At 39.5% G+C, this 21,342-nt stretch overlaps 1 protein-coding gene across 1 annotated transcript in view; it reads left to right on the forward strand.

The window, feature by feature from the left end:
* The window catches only part of LOC127857663 (regulating synaptic membrane exocytosis protein 2-like), a 98,662-nt gene extending 84,094 nt beyond the window's left edge, over positions 1–14,568 (forward strand). Inside the window, exons 18-24 of the mRNA XM_052394253.1 lie at positions 63–275; positions 4,408–4,525; positions 6,391–6,623; positions 7,932–8,058; positions 10,324–10,541; positions 12,883–13,022; positions 14,245–14,568. Coding sequence (XP_052250213.1) covers positions 63–275; positions 4,408–4,525; positions 6,391–6,623; positions 7,932–8,058; positions 10,324–10,541; positions 12,883–13,022; positions 14,245–14,478 — 1,283 coding nt within the window. The 3' untranslated portion in view covers positions 14,479–14,568. The remainder of the gene's footprint in view (positions 1–62; positions 276–4,407; positions 4,526–6,390; positions 6,624–7,931; positions 8,059–10,323; positions 10,542–12,882; positions 13,023–14,244) is intronic.
* Positions 14,569–21,342: the final 6,774 nt, after the last annotated feature.

The following is a 21,342-nucleotide window of genomic DNA, read 5'->3' on the forward strand; positions in this document are numbered from 1 at the left end:
TGCCTGCAATGATATGCCGTTTCTTGATCTTTATTTAACACTTTCGTAAATTATTGCTATAGTAACACAAGAGCTTGAGGAGCGAACTCGCATGATGCGAAAGAGGATTGTTATGCAACAGAAAGAGGGAACCAGCATGCCGCACTCGGATAGTGAAGGGAACCGACGAATGCGAGACAGCCGGTCACGGTCACGTGATCGAAATTTTGAGCGGGAATACGACTTTCGACTTGATCGAGGTTTTGAACGAGGTTACCTCAACCGAAGACGCAAAGGTGGATAAAACATGTAGATGATTCTTGCTCTGTGGAAAGAGGGCTTTATGCACGTGCGTAAAGTGTCATCCCAGATACAGGGCTTTATGCACGTGCGTTAAGTGTCATCCCAGATTTTGGACGACACATTTTGCCTAAACTAGATTTTTGCTAAGAATAGACTTTCTTTAAATGAAAAATATCATGAAAGCAAAAAGTGTTGTCCCTGATTAGCCTGTGCAGATTTCACATGCTAACCTGGAACAACACTATGATTATGCACATGCATTAAACCCTCTTTTCGCAGAGCGAGGCTCAGTTTGAATTAATTGACTTGTTTGGCCTGTTATTACAAACATGGTCTGTTGGCATGGTGGATATGGTGTCTCCTAGTGGCATGGTGGATATGGTGTCTCCTAGTGGCATGGTGGATATGGTGTCTCCTAGTGGCATGGTGGATATGGTGTCTCCTAGTGGCATGGTGGATATGGTGTCTCCTAGTGGCATGGTGGATATGGTTCTCCTAGTGGCATGGTGGATATGGTGTCTCCTAGTGGCATGGTGGATATGGTGTCTCCTAGTGGCATGGTGGATATGGTGTCTCCTAATGGCATGGTGGATATGGTGTCTCCTAGTGGCATGGTGGATATGGTGTCTCCTAGTGGCATGGTGGATATGGTGTCTCCTAGTGGCATTGTGGATATGGTGTCTCCTAGTGGCATGGTGGATATGGTGTCTCCTAGTGGCATGGTGGATATGGTGTCTCCTAGTGGCATGGTGGATATGGTGTCTCCTAGTGGCATGGTGGATATGGTGTCTCCTAGTGGCATGGTGGATATGGTGTCTCCTAGTGGCATGGTGGATATGGTGTCTCCTAGTGGCATGGTGGATATGGTGTCTCCTAGTTGCATGGTGGATATGGTGTCTCCTAGTGGCATGGTGGATATGGTGTCTTCGTGTGGCATGGTGGATATGGTGTCTTCGTGTGGCATGGTGGATATGGTGTCTCCTAGTGGCATGGTGGATATGGTGTCTCCTAGTGGCATGGTGGATATGGTGTCTCCTAGTGGCATGGTGGATATGGTGTCTCCTAGTGGCATGGTGGATATGGTGTCTCCTAGTGGCATGGTGGATATGGTGTCTCCTAGTGGCATGGTGGATATGGTGTCTCCTAGTGGCATGGTGGATATGGTGTCTCCTAGTGGCATGGTGGATATGGTGTCTCCTAATGGCATAGTGGATATGGTGTCTCCTAGTGGCATGGTGGATATGGTGTCTCCTAGTGGCATGGTGGATATGGTGTCTCCTAGTGGCATGGTGGATATGGTGTCTCCTAGTGGCATGGTGGATATGGTGTCTCCTAGTGGCATGGTCGATATGGTGTCTCCTAGTGGCATGGTGGATATGGTGTCTCCTAGTGGCATGGTGGATATGGTGTCTCCTAGTGGCATGGTAGATATGGTGTCTCCTAGTTGCATGGTGGATATGGTGTCTCCTAGTTGCATGGTGGATATGGTGTCTCCTAGTGGCATGGTGGATATGGTGTCTTCGTGTGGCATGGTGGATATGGTGTCTCCTAGTGGCATGGTGGATATGGTGTCTCCTAGTGGCATGGTGGATATGGTGTCTCCTAGTGGCATGGTGGATATGGTGTCTTCTAGTGGCATGGTGGATATGGTGTCTCCTAGTGGCATGGTGGATATGGTGTCTCCTAGTGGCATGGTGGATATGGTGTCTCCTAGTGGCATGGTGGATATGGTGTCTCCTAGTGGCATGGTGGATATGGTGTCTTCTAGTGGCATGGTGGATATGGTGTCTCCTAGTGGCATGGTGGATATGGTGTCTCCTAGTGGCATGGTGGATATGGTGTCTCCTAGTGGCATGGTGGATATGGTTTCTCCTTGTGGCATGATGGATATGGTGTCTCCTAGTGGCATGGTGGATATGGTGTCTCCTAGTGGCATGGTGGATATGGTGTCTCCTAGTGGCATGGTGGATATGGTGTCTCCTAGTGGCATGGTGGATATGGTGTCTCCTAGTGGCATGGTGGATATGGTGTCTCCTAGTGGCATGGTGGATATGGTGTCTCCTAGTGGCATGGTGGATATGGTGTCTCCTAGTGGCATGGTGGATATGGTGTCTCCTAGTGGCATGGTGGATATGTTGTCTTCGTGTGGCATGGTGGATATGGTGTCTTCGTGTGGCATGGTGGATATGGTGTCTCCTAGTGGCATGGTGGATATGGTGTCTCCTAGTGGCATGGTGGATATGGTGTCTCCTAGTGGCATGGTGGATATGGTGTCTCCTAGTGGCATGGTGGATATGGTGTCTCCTAGTGGCATGGTGGATATGGTGTCTCCTAGTGGCATGGTGGATATGGTGTCTCCTAGTGGCATGGTGGATATGGTGTCTCCTAGTGGCATGGTGGATATGGTGTCTCCTAGTGGCATGGTGGATATGGTGTCTCCTAGTGGCATGGTGGATATGGTGTCTCCTTGTGGCATGGTGGATATGTTGTCTCCTAGTGGCATGGTGGATATGGTGTCTCCTAGTGGCATGGTGGATATGGTGTCTCCTAGTGGCATGGTGGATATGGTGTCTCCTAGTGGCATGGTGGATATGGTGTCTCCTAGTGGCATGGTGGATATGGTGTCTCCTAGTGGCATGGTGGATATGGTTCTCCTAGCGGCATGGTGGATATGGTTCTCCTAGTGGCATGGTGGATATGGTGTCTCTTAGTGGCATGGTGGATATGGTGTCTCCTAGTGGCATGGTGGATATGGTGTCTCCTAGTGGCATGGTGGATATGGTGTCTCCTAGTGGCATGGTGGATATGGTGTCTCCTAGTGGCATGGTGGATAGGGTGTCTCCTTGTGGCATGGTGGATATGGTGTCTTCCTAGTGGCATGGTGGATATGGTGTCTCCTAGTGGCATGGTGGATATGGTTCTCCTAGTGGCATGGTGGATATGGTGTCTCCTAGTGGCATGGTGGATATGGTGTCTCCTAGTGGCATGGTGGATATGGTGTCTCCTAGTGGCATGGTGGATATGGTGTCTCCTAGTGGCATGGTGGATATGGTGTCTTCTAGTGGCATGGTGGATATGGTGTCTCCTAGTGGCATGGTGGATATGGTGTCTCCTAGTGGCATGGTGGATATGGTGTCTCCTAGTGGCATGGTGGGTCTCCTAGTGGCATGGTGGATATGGTGTCTCCTAGTGGCATGGTGGATATGGTGTCTCCTAGTGGCATGGTGGATATGGTGTCTCCTAGTGGCATGGTGGATATGGTGTCTCCTAGTGGCATGGTGGATATGGTGTCTCCTAGTGGCATGGTGGACATGGTGTCTCCTAGTGGCATGGTGGATATGGTGTCTCCTAGTGGCATGGTGGATATGGTGTCTCCTAGTGGCATGGTGGATATGGTGTCTCCTAGTAATCATGAAGTCTCGGGCTATGTCCCTGCTCTGGAAGTATTCTCAATTGCCTTAACCCATTTATGCCTAGTATCTAGACAAAAGGCCTTGGCAAACAGCGTAGACCCAGATGAGACGCCGCATAATGTGGCGTCTCATCAGGGTCTGCGCTGTTTGCTTAAATGAATTTCTGTAAGAAATATTCTAAATATAGAAATAAATATACTAGACACCCCTAATTTTGGATATAAATTGATCCAATTTAGAAGGCTGGGAGAGTCCACTAGGCATAAATGGGTTGAAACATCAAGTACTGGTTCTTCGCATAAGACAACCTGGAGATTGTTTTAATAAGTCTTGGCTTTTAATGCAATTGGGCTAAATTAATTAGATGTGAATTTTGCAAAACTGTGGGTTACAATACACAACATTTTACAGTAGGTTATAACTAAAGTAATTAAATTAAAAACTAATCATAAACATATTTTTTGACTACAGAAATAACACCAGATTTAGAGCAAATAAAAAAAATAAAACAACACACACATAATTTACTTGTAATTGTGGAGACATGCTGGAACCAATATCAATACATCTTTTAAACAGCTATTCAATCTAAATCACATATAAACCAATATCAACACATCTTTAAAACAACTATTCAATATAAATCACATATAATTTTTTCCAACAGTCTCTAGAATAACATCTCGAAGTGAGTTGTGAATGTTTGTTGCAGAATTTGGAGAAGACGAAGTGCAGAGTGACGCGTCGGAAACGAGTGACATGTCAGAGGTGTCCAAGGTCAGCACACTGAGTGTCAGGTCAACACAGTCGGAACGACCCAGAAAACTGAGGTGAGTGTCAGGTCAACATAGTCAGAATGACCCAGAAAAGTGAGGTGAGTGTCAGGTCAACACAGTCAGAATAACCCAGAAAACTGAGGTGAGTGTCAGGTCCACACAGTCAGAATGACCCAGAAAACTGAGGTGAGTGTCAGGTCAACACAGTCAGAATGACCCAGAAAACTGAGGTGTCAGGTCAACACAGTCAGAATGACCCAGAAAACTGAGGTGAGTATCAGATTAACACAGTAAGAATGACCCAGAAAACTGAGGTGAGTGTCAGGTCAACAGTCAGAATGACCCAGAAAACCGAGATGAGTATTAGGTCAACACAGTAAGAATGACCCAGAAAACTGAGGTGAGTGTTAGGTCAACACAGTCAAAATGACCCAGAAAACTGAGATGAGTGTCAGGTCAACACAGTAAGAATGACCCAGGAAACTGAGGTGTCAGGTCAACACAGTCAGAATGACCCAGAAAACTGAGGTGTCAGGTCAACACAGTCAGAATGACCCAGAAAACTGAGTTGAGTGTCAAGTCAACACAGTCAGAATGACCCAGAAAACAGAGCAGTCAGAATGACCCGGAAAACTGAGATGAATGTCAGGTCAACAGTCAGAATGACCCAGAAAACTGAGTTGAGTGTCAGGTAAACACAGTCAGAATGATCCAGAAAATTGAGATGAGTGTCACGTCAACACAGTCAGAATGACCCAGAAAAATGAGGTGAGTGTCAGGTCAACACAGTCAGAATGACCCAGAAAACTGAGGTGAGTGTCAGGTCAACAGTCAGAATGACCCAGAAAACTGAGGTGAGTGTTTGGTCAACACAGTCAGAATGACCCAGAAAACTGAGATGAGTGTCAGGTCAACACAGTCAGAATGACCCAGGAAACTGAGGTGAGTGTCAGGTCAACACAGTCAGAATGACCCAGAAAACTGAGTTGAGTGTCAAGTCAACACAGTCAGAATGACCCAGAAAAAAGAGCAGTCAGAATGACCCAGAAAACTGAGATGAATGTCAGGTCAACACAGTCAGAATGACCCAGAAAACTGAGTTGAGTGTCAGGTAAACACAGTCAGAATGACCCAGAAAATTGAGATGAGTGTCACGTCAACACAGTCAGAATGACCCAGAAAAATGAGGTGAGTGTCAGGTCAACACAGTCAGAATGACCCAGAAAACTGAGGTGAGTGTCACGTCAACACAGTCAGAATGACCCAGAAAACTGAGGTGAGTGTCAGGTCAACACAGTCAGAATGACCCAGAAAACTGAGGTGAGTGTCAGGTCAACAGTCAGAATGACCCAGAAAACTGAGGTGAGTGTTAGGTCAACACAGTCAGAATGACCCAGAAAACTGAGGTGAGTGTCAGGTCAACACAGTCAGAATGACCCAGAAAACTGAGGTGTCAGGTCAACACAGTCAGAATGACCCAGAAAACTGAAGTGAGTGTCAGGTCAAGACAGTCAGAATGACCCAGAAAACTGAGTGTCAGGTCATTACAGTCAGAATAACACAGAAAACTGAGGTGTCAGGTCAACACAGTCAGAATGACTCAGAAAACTGAGGTGAGTATCAGGTCAACACAGTCAGAATGACCCAGAAAACTGAGGTGAGTGTCAGGTCAACACAGTCAGAATGACACAGAAAACTGAGGTGTCAACAGAAGTACAGAAAGGATTAAAATGCAGTGGTGTAGCAACATCAGACCTTAATGTGTTATTTTAGCAATATCATTATTGACGAGGCTGGTTGGTAGAGTCTTGGACATTCAATCCCAGGAGTTCAAACTTACAAAGAAATCAAATAATACGTTTTCAGTGAGTTTTGTTAGAGTCAAGACTTAGAATAGAAGTGTAATGATTCGTTTTCAGTGAGTTCAAATCCTGTATGGAGAGCCGTGGTACCCCAATGCCTGCTAGACGAGCCCCGCCCCGCAGCACCAGCAATGAGAGCTCTGTCATGGAGCAGAATGATGGCAGCCAATCAGATTCCGCGGTTTCCAATAGCATCACCGAGGGGCGAAGTAAAAGAAGGCCAAGCATTAGTCACAAGATGGCAACCTTTGTGGGTCTCCGTCGACGTAGCAGCAGTGCAACTCAACTAGGTACTGGAAAGTTTAGTTGTGTTCCGGGAAAATGTGTCTTAAGTCACTGGTGGTAACTGTAGTCCTAGATTAGCCTGTGCAGTGCACTCAGGCTAATGAGGGACAACTCTTTCCAACTATACGGGATTTTAATTAAAATGAAACGTCTTTGGAAAACAAATCCATAAAAGGGGAAAGTGTCGTCCCAGATAAGCCTGTGTTGTCTGCATAGGCTAATCTGGGACTACGCTTGAAACCCATGACTTCATCCCAGTTTTCCAAGACAGAGGCTCAATGACTTGTAGAAGAATCAGTTTTAGTAAGCAGCATCAGATTTCAAGGCAAGACAACTTTGTAAGAATCAGTTTTAGTAAGCAGCATCAGATTTCAAGGCAAGACAACTTTGTAAGAATCAGTTTTAGTAAGCAGCATCAGATTTCAAGGGAAGACAACTTTGTAACTAATGCGTGAGCTGTGTTCTTGACTTTGCTTAAAATAATATCATAGTCAGCATTATGAAAATATCAGAGGGATTGTTGTGTTTGAAATTGAGCTGCGCTCTGTGAAAAGATCTAGAGGGATTGTTGTGTTTGAAATTGAGCTGTGCTCTGTGAAAAGATCTAGAGGGATTGTTGTGTTTGAAATTGAGCTGCGCTCTGTGAAAAGATCTAGTCTACAGAGGCTAATCAGGTACAACACTTTCTGCTTTTAGGATATTTTTGGTTTAAAGAAAGTCTCTAATAAGCAACTCTTATTAGCAAAAATCAAAGTTAGGCGGAAAGTTACACACATGTATTAAATTCCTTTTTCTCAGAGCATTGCCCAATTTTATTCTCTTTTTCTTCATAAGGCATGTATGGCAAAAAGCTATGTTGCAAAACTCTTTAACCAGTATTCTTGTCCATCAATTCCTTCTTTAAACCTCAAACATTGAGAAAAACTTAGATGGATAATTGTGGTAAATTGGTTGTTAACGGCTGAGATACTTCTTCAAAGAAACCCAGGTATTCTTAAGTGCATATATACTACAATGTCTTAAAGGCACCAGGCAATAATCTGGGGTACTTTTTAATATATTTTCTGTACCCGGATGCTTCTAAGAAGTACTTGAGCAAACAATGACCAATTGATTGATAATGGCAGATGAAAGTAAAACATTTGTACACTACAACTCCAATATATCGCGGCTGAAGGGGTCCAAAGATCGCAACCGCGATATATTGGGAGCCATAGCCGATAAGCGATATATTGGACAACGCGATATAACTGACCGTGATATGTTGGAGTTGCAGTGTAACCAGTATCATTATCTTTCTACTCTGCCAACAGATGGTCCCAAACGCAGCTCATTCCAGCGAAGTGAAGAGGTGTTACCCACAGGAGACTCCACTCACATCTACAAGCAGGGAAGTCGCGAGTCCACGGATGGAAGCGTCAGTTCAGACTCGGGCAGCGTGTAAGTGTAGAAATGAAGATATGAGTCGCGTTCTGAGAAAACTGGGCTTAATGCATGTGCATAAAGTGTCATCCCAGATTAGCCTGTGCAGTCCGCACAAGCTAAATAGGGACAACACTTTCCGTTTATATGCATGTTTAGTTTCAAGGAAGTCCCTACTTACCGAAAATCAAGTTTAGGCAGAACGTATCGTCCCTGATTAGCCTGTGTGGACTGCACAGGCTCATCTGGGATGACACTCTTCTCACATGCATTAAGCCCAGTTTTCTCAGAACAAGGCTGATATATTGGAATTGACACAAGTTTGTCTTAAAAAAACACACCATAGTTTGTGAAAAACAACACATTTTCATGTTGCTGTGTGTAAGTGTAAAAATGTAGAAGTATTGGATTTTACATAAGCTTTGATTTTCTTACCATAAGGCCACAACAAATTGATGATGTGATCTATGGATTTCAGCCAACCAGAAATGGAGCAAGCGTGTGAAATAAGAATAAATTAATTTTTATTCCATTTTTTTAAATCGCAGGCGAGCGAAAAGCGCAAAATATTTTTTTTATATTGTTTATATAAATTGATACTATATTTTAACATAGCACATATATTGCTCTAATTTGAGTGCAAAAAAGACTAGTATACATTTTAGTATAATGACAAGTACTATTGTATATATTTATAACAATAGCAGTACAGGGAATCAAATCAATTTAAACAAGCAAATCTGTTGCATTGATATCCCCCGCCAATATTCTTCTGGACACACAAGTTTTCTGGACGGATGGACAACGCCAACGTGCATCATCCTCTTATCCACATATATACTCATACCAAGTTTCAATGAAATCCGTCAAAGCACTTCCAAGATATGGCTCAGGACACACACACACACACACACATTTTTTCAAGATATAAAGGGCCATAACTCCGTTATTATCCAATGGTGTACAATGCCATTTGGCATTCATCATTCTTAATATAAACCTTGGACTTCATCATCATATATTTGAAAGCATTGGGCTCACTGTTAATGCTAGGATTAGGAAGGCGCTCATTGTTTATAGAAAACTCGACAACTTTTTTGTCCAATTCCACTGCGACACTAAGTTGCATGTTAATGTTCGACATTTTTATTTTATCACTACCGCCTAGTTTACCACAAATTTTTACCGCATTGACGCATTCTGGTGATATTTCGCATCCAGATGCAGATGCTGCTGCGATAAACAAAGCACGAAAACCATCAGCAATGCGATGATTTATTGTAACTGGCGGAAAAAATACGTTTCCGTTAACATCTTTCGCTGAAACAACAAGGCAGACGGACTTTTACCATAAACCAATCAATATCGGAAAGCGTTATAACAGTCTATATCGTAAAATACGTAGGCTAAATTAAACTAAATCATTGAACGAATATGTGCGGAGCACAAATTGTTGCTGTGGGCGCAAAATAAAAATAAAAATATTTATATTTTGTTTTAAGATTTTTAGGTGCGGGAAATCCATTGAACATGTAATCAATTTGTTGTGGCCTAGTTTGTGAAACAAAATTTTCACAGATTGTGTTATTTGTTATTGAGATTTTCGCCAGCTTATTGAAAAAGTTCTTCCACAATGAAATGGTCAAATGGGTCAGATGTTTTTGATAACATACTTTGTATAAATGAAAAGAAGATGGTAATTTTCCCAAAACAAGTTAGTTGGAAAGGGTTAAGATAAAAGAGCTTTTAGATCATTGGCCAAACTCAGTATTCATTTTAATTACATTTACCCAGTAAAGGATACGTCAGGAATGTGCTTTACATATTGTCAAGGAATAGTTAAAGGGATATTACTGTGTTATACTGAACAATAGATCCATAAGAGTTGTCTCTACTGTTAATCTTGTATTTATAGGATTATGCTTCACAGTTTGTTGTACACATGTAGCTTGGGTATGACTGAATAAAACATGTAGCCACATACGCCTTACATTATGATGTAAATTACATCCGCTAGACCACAACAGAGTGGTCCTATTTACAAGGTGCCTTCTGACATACACATTATATATATAAATATATATTAAATTCTTAGCATTTAGTTATTTTGTCTTTAAAAGTTATGATCTACATGTAAATGAGACTGTTATTGCAATGATGTTTCAATTGTATGCGTTCAAAAATCAGAAATTATTATATGTCTCATACACATTTTATGCTTACAAACAAAATCAACATGGGATGCCAAGTGTTTTCTCATAGGCCCACCCTTCCTCATTTCAGTCTCTGGTTACCCCCGGGGATGCGAATGGGCGCGGACGGGGCATTTGGGGAGTTCGTGGAGGGGCTTGGCCCGGGTCAGCTGGTTGGGCGGCAGGTGCTGGGGTCAGCCTGCCTGGGAGAGATCCAGCTCAGTCTGTACGACCGCAAAGGTCATCTAGAGGTCGAGGTCATACGGGCCCGGGGACTAATGGCCAAACCGGGGGCAAAGATATTGCCAGGTATGGGGACATTGTATGGACAGTCAGAATCTGTCTAATTTCGCTCTGGGAAAACGAGGCTGAATGCATGTGAGTAAAGTGTCTTCCCAGATTTATAGCATGTGCAGTATGCACAGCCTTATCAGGGATGACACTTTTTGGATTTTATGTTTTGTTTGAAGGAAGTCATGCAAAGATCCAGAATGGGCAAAAAGTATGTGTCGTCTTTGATTAGCAAGTTCAGACTGAATAGGGTAAACTGAGAAGAAACTATACGCACATGCATTGAACTCTGTTTTCTCAGAGGTCAACTCATATTTATTACAAAAGTGTACATTTTTACTGTACTGGTGTTCAGCAACTAACAATGATAGGTTTATAATAAAAAAAATATCCCTTTATGCTAAGTTTTAAGTTATTTAAAGAACATGTGTTTGACTGAGACAAAAACAAAGCTGTTTTATTGGTATCACGTATTTTCTACACAGGGCGTTGCAAATTGATTGGTTAGTCTTCAAGACATCCAAGAACCCTTGCGCTGTGTAGTATATTTGTAATTTATAATGTTAATTTAACTTTATTTTTATATATTGAGGTAAAAAAATAGTGAGCTTAACTATTAACTCCTCTTCTGAGGACCTGATGCCCCTCCACTACACAATTTATAAATTTTTAATTTCCCTTATATTTAATACTTCACCAATACAACCAATTAAATGCTTACATGCTTAATTCTAAAGAATCATGTTTGTCTGTTGGTTTTTCTATCGTGAATCTTTTTAGTTGAATATACTCTTGTACAAACTTTAGGAGATGATGTCTCGAATTAGCACTAGGTGGCTACTTTTACAATATTCATGTTTGATTGTGGAGTTTCCAGACACAAGTAAAATACAGTGAATTTGTTTCCTATAGACACATGTCTAGTGACTGTTTGTTTAAAGCAATCTCTTATAAGAAGCTGTAGTCAGTATTACCCTTCTTGGAAATCTACTACATGTATAGTTTATACATAATATTATGCTATAATGATATGCATGTGCCGGACCTATCAATTGTAGGTCATACCTATTAATTAACACTTTCCCCCATAAGAAGCAAATTGAACATGGCTTTTGCAACCAGCATAAAACCAGAACAGCCTGCGAGTTACTCGTAGTCTGTTCAGGTCTTATACTGTTTGCTGCTCATCAGTATCTAAGGTTTGGAAATGTAGCATTTAAACTTAAATTAAGTATGAAAGGCCTTTAAGGACAAAAAATGCATACAAATATGTATCTTAGTTGTAGGCAGATTTCTTATAGAATTTGCTCTGATCATTATACGTTTGTTTTTATGCCCCCAGAACATAGGTTCTGGGGGCATATTAAAATCGCAATGTTAGTCCGTCCGTCCGCATTAGTTTCCGCTTAATAAGTCAAGCAATTGTCATCAGATCTTTACCAAACTTCATGAAATTGTGTAAGGCAATAACATATAGGTCAAGTTTTATAATCGGCCCAATTGACCCAGACACTCCTGATTTACGGCCCTTGAATCATCGTAAAATTGTTTTTTTTCTTGTTAACTCTCAATAACTCAGGCAATTGTCATCAGATCTTCACCAAACTTCATGAAATTGTGTAAGGCAATAACATATAGGTCAAGTTTTATAATCGGCCAATAGACCCAGACACTCCTGAGTTACGGCCGTTGAATCATCGTAAAATTGTTGGTTATTTTCGTTTCGGTTCAAGATATAACTCGAGCAAATGTCATAGGATCTTCGCCACACTTCATGAAAATGTGTTAATTCATAAAATCAAGGTAAAGTTCGATGATCAGCCAAATTGACCAAGACACTCCTGAGTTATGGCCCTTGAATCATCAAAAATTGATTTTTTTTTCCGTTTCCGCTCTATTATACTCAAGCAATTGTCATCGGAGCTAAACCAAACTTCAAAAAAATTTGTTAGACAATATAATCTAGGTTTATTTTGATAATCAGCCAAATTTACCCAGGCACTTCTGAGTTACGTCCCTTGAAAAAATTAATTTTTGAGTTTTTGCTCGAAAAATGCTTATTACTTCTATGTCGCTTCAGATGTAACCTTCATATTTGGTATGCATGTGTATATGGACAAGGCCTTTCCATACACACACAAATTTTGACCCCTTTGACCTTGTCCTTGAACTTAGGGTCCGCGTTAAGGTTTTCGAAATCTGCGTTTAGGTTTCGAAAAAAGTGTTTTTTGGGGGCATATAACAGTCTTTTCATGGAGACAGCTTTTGTAAATTTGTGGATCGGTCAAACCGTAAAATAAACAAAAAATTATGTCCCTAAAATAATAATGATTTAGCAATATCTTTCGTTTTCTGCCAGCTCCGTATGTGAAAGTATACATTATTGAGGGCAAGCATTGCATTGAGAAGCAGAAGACAACAGTCGCCAGGCGCACACTGGACCCGCTCTACCAACAGCAACTAGTCTTCACGGAGCCCTACACAGACAAAGTAGTACAGGTATGTGAATACACATAAGAATGTTACGAAAATTGTCTTCAAATTACTACAGCGTTTGATACGGTTGATATTTCATTTAATGAGTCAAGGTATTTATTGGTTAAGCTTGTTTCTGATCAGCCTGTTGCCTGGACACCACTGTTGCTATTTGCGCACTAGTTTCTGGATCTAATTAAAAAAAATCCATATAAATTTGACGCAAGATATTGACAAAATCTTCCAAATGTCCACATTGTATGAGTAACGTACTGCAAAAACAGGTCCTATGCCATATACGGCCATATGAAATGGCAGTGTGGACAGGACCTGCCATGGTTGCCATGGTTACCATGTGTAAAGGCTGGTCTGGAGCTACACTTGCAGCATATGACATTAGATCCATTTTTACACAGGTCATATGTCCTTACCCAAACCTTTATGTACTCCCAGCTGATTGCACTGTGTGCTTATGTAATTACTAAAATGATGTGCTTTTTTATGCTTGTTCCTCTTGGTGGATATAACTGACAAGTTTTGCAAAGTTCAATTACAAAATCAAAATGAGTGTTAAATTTGATTTTTGTGACATAATTAAGCATAATACAAGTAAGAGCATTTTGTAACAGTATATTAATGCCAATAGCCCTATAAAATGTGTATTTATCAAAGAATTAAATACAAAATAGTGTCACAGGGTGAGAAAATTGTGCGGCCAGTCTGGGACTTGAACCCGGGACACCTCGCTTATAGGGCGAATATTCTCTCGACTGAGCTAACAGGGCCGCCACACAACTTCTCCCCTTACATGACCAAGTTCAGACCGTGACATAAACCCCCACTTGAATATGTATTCGTCCTCAAATACAGGGATTCGTGGTGATATATGATTAACCATGGGCCTCCGTAGGAGTATACCCAGGTAACGTCACGGTCCCACGTTGGGCGCCAAATGTCACAGGGTGAGAAATTGTGCGGCCAGTCCTCAAACATGGGACACCTCGCTTACAAGGTGAATGCTCTCCCGACTGAGCTAACCGGACTGCGACACAACTTCTCCCCTTACGTGACCAAGTTCAGACCGTGACAATAGGATAAAATCTTTAACCTGAATAATTGGGACTAGTGTGTACTAAGACAGCCAGTCATTTTCATGATTACATCCTAAAAACTCCCAAACCATACAATGTTTTCTTGCTTTAAAACTACTCATACTGCAACTTAACCATTTTAGCGCACATTACAGCTCACAGTATGGGGGGATTACGGTCGCATGGACAGGAAAGTCTTCATGGGTGTGGCTCAAATCATGCTTGGCCAGCTGGATCTGTCGAACATTGTGATTGGCTGGTACAAGCTGTTTCCTTCGTCCTCATTGGTCAGTCACCATTCCTCATCTACTGGTACCCTTACTTCAACAAACAGAAAGGGATCCAGCACTTCATTGGATAGTGGATATAACCACAGTACCAGGACCTAGCGGGTAACCAGTTGAGCTAAACTGGATCAGATGAGCCTTGTTGTGGGAAAAGTGGGCTTACTGCATGTGCATAAAGTGTCGGCAAAAATTAGCCTGCGCAGTCAGCATGGGCTTATCAGGAACACTCACTGCCTATTTGTGTTTAGAAAAGTCCTCCTTTAAACGAAAATTTCCTTATAAGCAGAAGGTGTCGTCCCTGATCAGGCTATGCAGACTGCACAGGCTAATTCCTTGATGACACTTTTTCCTTATAAGCAGAAGGTGTCGTCCCTGATCAGGCTATGCAGACTGCACAGGCTAATTCCTTGATGACACTTTACGCACATTTATTAAGCCCTGTTGTCCCAGAATGCGGATCAAATATGTGAATTATATATGGAGAAGCAACTTTTATGACTATGCCACAACAAAAACTTATATTTAACATTCCAAAGCACATTAAGTTGCAAAATGTAACAGTGTCTTGCAGGTTTCCGGTAAGTCATGTACACCTACTGTAAATTTCCTAATAAATGCCTCCTTGCTAAATACGCTGCCCCCACACACCCCTGTATTTTACACAGGTTGTGATACTTGTGTGTAGAGAAATTTAAATGTCAAATTGTCAGTTTTTTTCTATATACTGTTACATGTAACAAAATGTGACAGATTGGACTCTATACATAATCCTTTCAGTGCTGGAACCGAATTTTGAAAGCCTTTGCAAACAGTTTGGTTCCAGATGAGACGCCACAGAACGTTGCGTCTCATCAGGATCCAAACTGTTTGCTTTCCTGATAGTATTCTTTGAAAAAAGTCAAAGAAAATGCAAATTTTAGAAATTCAGCAGACAACATTTTCCCAGCATGCAAAGGGTAAATTGAATGTATGCTCTTTTATAATACAAATATAACTCCCAATAGTAATTATTAGAGAGTATACAGTATGCAGGACTAACATAGTGCATTCTGCAAGGCAATTAATTGTATTTGTAAACTTATGCATTATTGTTGTAAGTTCAAGTTATAAGTGTGAGCTGCCCTTTTTGAAAACAGGGCTTAATGTATAATATTTGTATAGTGTTGTCACTTAATAGACTGTGCAGTCTGCACAGGCTAACCAGGGATGACTCATTGCACCTAAATGCTTTATATTATAAATGTAAACATTGGGTATAAAAAGCTCCTGTAAAAAACACAGTAATACAATTTAAAAAAAAAAGAAAAAAAAGAAACCCTCAACTGGGCTTGAACCACTGACCCCAGGGGTCCTGGAGAAAAAATCTTCCGCTTAGACCAATGGGCCATCTGTGCCCATACATTGAGGAATGTATTTTATACTTTATTTAAGCAATCCTCATACTCTCATAGTATCACAAAATATAACAACAACAACAGAACTCTCTTAATTATTCAATCGTTTCGTGTTGCAACGCTTTATAATTTTCAGGTTTTTAAATCGTCAAAAGATGCATATATTGGATACTTCAGAGCATGGTACTTCAGAGCATGGTAAATGTTCAGCATAACTGTTTCCTCGCAAATATCATAGCTTAAACAAAAATTTGCGAATCTGAAACAACTTTTTAAATTTTGTCAATTTACCAAAATGTGTAAAAGCCCCTTTACAAATCTTGTTCATTAGAATAATTGCTGGTGAACAGTTATTAAAATATAACATTTAAATTGATGTTCAATTATGAAATATTGACACATTCCAGTGACGAAAATAATTGCACAAGTTACCGTGCTGAAATGTCTTTCCCCCACCACTATAGTGGGGGACATATTGTTTTTGCCCTGTCTGTTGGTTTGTTGGTTGGTTGGTTGGTTTGGTCAAAATTTAACATTTTGCAATAACTTTTGCAATATTGAAGATAGCAATTTGATATTTGGCATGCGTGTGTATCTCATAAAGCTGCACATTTTGAGTGGTAAAAGGTCAAGGTCATCCTTCAAGGTCAAAGGTCAATTATATAGCTTCTAAGTGGCGCAAAAGGGACATAGTGTTTCTGACAAACACATATCTTGTTAAAATATACAATACACAGTGGTAAGCAATGAATAAAAAAAGCATGTGTGGGTTTTATGTGTGATTATACCATTTCCTCACTAGAAAGGGAGACAATTTCAGCAGGCACTAATGAAAATACTTGAAGCCATAGAATATATCATCTCAGGAAAGATACATTTGTCGGGTTACCTGAATATACTTTTATTACTTTTTTCAGCTAACTGGTTAACATAACCAATAAGTGTGTTTATTTTTTAAATCCACAACAAAACACATTGAGATACTTTTTTCAGCTAACTAGTCAACATAACAATGAGTGTGTTTATTTTTTAAATCCACAACAAAACACATTGAGATACTTTTTTCAGCTAACTAGTCAACATAACAATAAGTGTGTTTATTTATTAAATACACAACAAAACACATTGAGCTTCTTTTTTCAGCTAACTAGTCAACATAACAATAAGTGTGTTCATTTTTTAAATCCACAACAAAACACACTGAGAAATACTTTTTTCAGCTAACTACCAGTAGTCAACATATTTAAAGTGTGTTCATTTTTTAATTCCACAACAAAACACATTAAGAAATACTTTTTTCAGCTAACTACCAGTAGTCAACATAATTAAAAGTGTGTTTATTTTTTATATCCACAACAAAACACATTGAGATGAGGAGGCGTGACAGAGCTGCAGGGTGCAGACAGCCCCATTTTTTAAACTGCAATTACTGATCAGCCAACTGAATCCATCATTTATAATCTTATTAATGACTGTATTTACCCTTTCCCTCTCAGAAACGAAAATGGCTATGTGCAAACAGCATAAAAACAGAACAGCCTGCAAGTAACTCGCAGACTGTTCAGGTTTTATGCTGTTTACTGCTCATCAGTATCTAACGGTTGGAATTGAAGCCTTTAAAACTTGAATCTAGTTAGAAAGGTCTTTAATTAAATTTTACTTTTTATGGGACTATTAATGCGTAAAAGTACGTATCTAAGTCGTAAAGGGTTAAACAACAATATATTCCATCTCAATCAAACCACAATTGCTTTCTAGGGTTTTAGCCATGACACACTCTTAAAGTGATTTTTAAAACTGTATACCTTTATACATGTATCTACCAAGAAGTTATGTTCACTCATGAGCTTATTGCTGTGTGTTCAATTTTAGACTAAGTGGATTTCGAGCAAATTTTTTGACCGGTAATCAGTAAGAGTTTTTTAACAGGGTGCATTTTACATCTGCAATATACAATTATTTTTAGCTTTGACACTTATTGTGTTTTATTTTTCGTTGACACATTTTTTGTTAATGTTTGTTATTTATTTCTTATTAATTTACTTCTATTTATTAAATGTCTATACAATTGTTGTAGAGTGTGTTTTATTGAAAAAATATTATTTATAATAATATTATAATGTTATCATTATTATAGTGTAATTTTGAAGTGAAAATAATGTTTTGCTTTTTGCATTAAATAATATAGAAATGATAAAATCTGTATAGTCAGTGTTTATACGTTAGACAAATGGTCATTATTTAACCATCATGAGGAGCATAATTTGTGCAATACATGTTTTGTACATTTCAACATTTTCGCTGTAGGTGACATGTATTTAACATGTTTAAAACATGCAATTTCATGCATGCCATTATTGTACTATGCTGTTGATGGTTGTTATAACTAAAAATTATACAATTTGCTAATTAATATTTCAGTAATTTTCACCTTGTTTTACACTATTATGTAAATATATGTGGTACATGTCTATTATTATAATTTTTAAAATTATTTTCTTTTTTTCTGGTATGTGATCTGTTGGACGTTTTTTTATTTATGAATAAAGCACATTTATTGAATAAAATGATAGTTTCTGCTTTTCAAACAGAGTGCATCGTTGGAGAACTGCACTACTACAAGTTTCGGATGCTCCAATTTCTCATATCTGATAGTACTCTAATTCACTAATGTTTATAAAATGTTTTAATTACTATGATGATTGATTACTAGACCAGACAGTGTTTCTGTATGATTAACCCTGTCCCACTCAGAAGCAAAGTGAAAATGGCTGTGTGCAAACATCATAAAACCAGAACAGCCTGTGAATAACTTACAGTCATCATTTTTTCTGAAGTTTAATGGCATAGTTTTCAAATAATTGTTGTTTTTTCTACAAATTTAGATCCTCTGCATTGTGGAACTGTGCAATCTCCTAGAGGCACTTGGGTCGCTGCTTCCGGTGTAGAAGACTTTTAGTCTTATGAAGTTTCATCAAGATAGAATCCAAAATGTGGCCTCGATAATTTTAAAAAGCTAAATGTTGACGAAGTACAAAACACAATAGACGACTAGGGACATAGGATAACCCATCGTCGGATACCCACGTAAGACCCATTCCGTTACTCTCCATTTATCGCTAATGCTGGAGAGTAACGGAATGAATTAGTCGTGGGTATCCGACGATGAGGATAACCACAGTAGCTCACCATGAGCACAGCATGCTGAGAAATATAAAAATGCTAAGTCAAGTTACTCTGGGCAGTGTCAATAAACAAATTCCTAACTATCATCTTTTTTACATAGTATAGTGTCTGGGTCTTATGCAGGACATTCCATACCATGTATCATGCTCATGATTGTTGTCAAGTTAATTGAAAATTACACCAATGCTATATGACATATTATTCTCAGAGCAAAATGCATATATTTTTTTCTTAAATTTGAGTACTCGCATCGACTTGACATTTCACTTGCAACCATATGCCTGGTTATTTCGCACAATATCCAATTCCTTCATGCTGATCACTAATTTTAAATTATATGAAAACCCATCCAGGATGAAACAAATGAGTTGCGTTCTGAGAAAACGGGGCATAGTGCATGTGCGTAAAGTGTTGTCCTAGAGTAGCCTGTGCAGTCTGCACAGGTTTATCAGGGACGAAACTTTCCGCTTTATTGTATTTTTAGTTTCAAGGAAGTTCCTCCTTACCAAAAATCAAGTTAAGGCAGAAAGTGCCGTCCCTGATTATCGGATTGCACAGGCTTAGGCAACTATTCCATCTGTCCGTATCCGCATCCGCATATGCGAATCCGAAAAAAAATTGAACCAATTGAAATGCACTGCGCTTATTCCATTCATCCGCATCCGCATATCGGCACGCGCAATAGGCGTCCGCAAAATAACGCTCAAGTGAGCATTCTAATGCGGATGCGGGCAAGATACGGACGGCATTTAGCACCATGAGGGAAGCTGTCATCTAAAAAATCAACTGAACAACTAATCATATTCGTGGAAAGTTACCCGGAATTACACAACCAACGCAGTTCTGCATATCGGGACTCTGATTTCACTTCAAATGTTTGGATAAGCATAGCCAAGGCAATAAAAGAAGATGTTTCAGTTATGTTTTCTTTTACAGATAGAATGATGATTTGTACCTTATATCTACTTTATTTCACGCTTGTCCTTCATAATAAGTATCTCAATTATAATTTTCAGTTATATTTTTTCCAAAAAAGAAAGATACGTTCGACGTATGCTGATAAATGGAATACTAGTATAGCGTCCGTATAATGATTTTGCGGATACAGATGCGGATAGATGGAATACTAGCCTAATCTGGGATGACACTTAACGCACGTGCATTATGCCCAGTTTTCTCAGAACAAGGCTCAAATAAAGGCTCCAGACGAACACATCCCGATGTCTAACCGTCTGCTCGGATGTTTACATAATACAGCAGCTTTTTCGAATGGGCTTATCAAAAATTTTCAATATGTCGCCAATGACAAAATATATTTATATTTAAATGCAGTATATTTAGTGTTATTGCGCTCTATCAAAACCACGTTTAGTTTGTGATTGAATTACACATCATTGACAGTTCGTTATCTGTGAACAGCTCGGTTATTTTCAAGCCTGCGACTTTATGAAATGCTTAAAAAGTACATGCACGTGTCCTACTTGCCGGAAACCAAATAGTCCTTTGTATTTGTTCCCGAATTCGTACAGTATTATTCAAAGTACCTATACGTTACAAAAGGTATCACGCATAATAAACTAAAATACATCTTTCTCTTATGTATCCAAGTGCGACAGAATCATTCTACAGACAGTTTTGTACATTTGTGGTATAAAAAATGCAGCCATAGTCAGAAGACATTTTAAGATGAAATTCTTGTACATAAAGACAATAGGTCGCTTGAGATCCTTGAACACTCACTTGATAAAATGCAGCTTAGAGGTATACTACTCGAGACCCTTGGTTTGGGGTTACTTTTAAGTGCATTAGCATAAATGGGGCAAACTGAGTAGAGTCTAATTTAGAAAAAAATAAATATATCCAAGGCCCATAACGTCGCCAAAAATCAATGAACCGAAATGCGCACAGTTCACCTGTCACGTGGGTAACTTAACATACCTAAAATGTATGTTTAATACGCCAATCTATGTTATTGCGTATTCTTGGATATAACAACAAAAACTGCATTAAAATCGGTTATATGTTTACAAAATACTGGCGAGACTAAGCCCCATGAACGTAGTAACCAGTATCATGTATACCGTTTCCCATAGTATCGGCCCTTCTACTTGGTTGCTAAGTTTTGTTACCATGCGCATGTTGTTTGTCTATTAATAGTTACTTATTGTAAAAAATGAAACCCTGCTTCATGTTTCTCTTAAATTATTTGATATTTTTTCACAAATGAACGGCTTATACAAAATTTGATTAACCTACTAATAAATTAAAAACAAACTAACACTATTATGTGTAATCATAATATCGGCCTGGAATACACATGACCTACTTTCAAATGAAAACCGGAAATCATGAGAAAGATCGTCGCAATAGTCATTAAAATAGCAAA

This window comes from Dreissena polymorpha, chromosome 14, assembly GCF_020536995.1.
Source record: "Dreissena polymorpha isolate Duluth1 chromosome 14, UMN_Dpol_1.0, whole genome shotgun sequence".
In the NCBI taxonomy this organism is placed as follows: Eukaryota; Metazoa; Mollusca; class Bivalvia; order Myida; family Dreissenidae; genus Dreissena; species Dreissena polymorpha.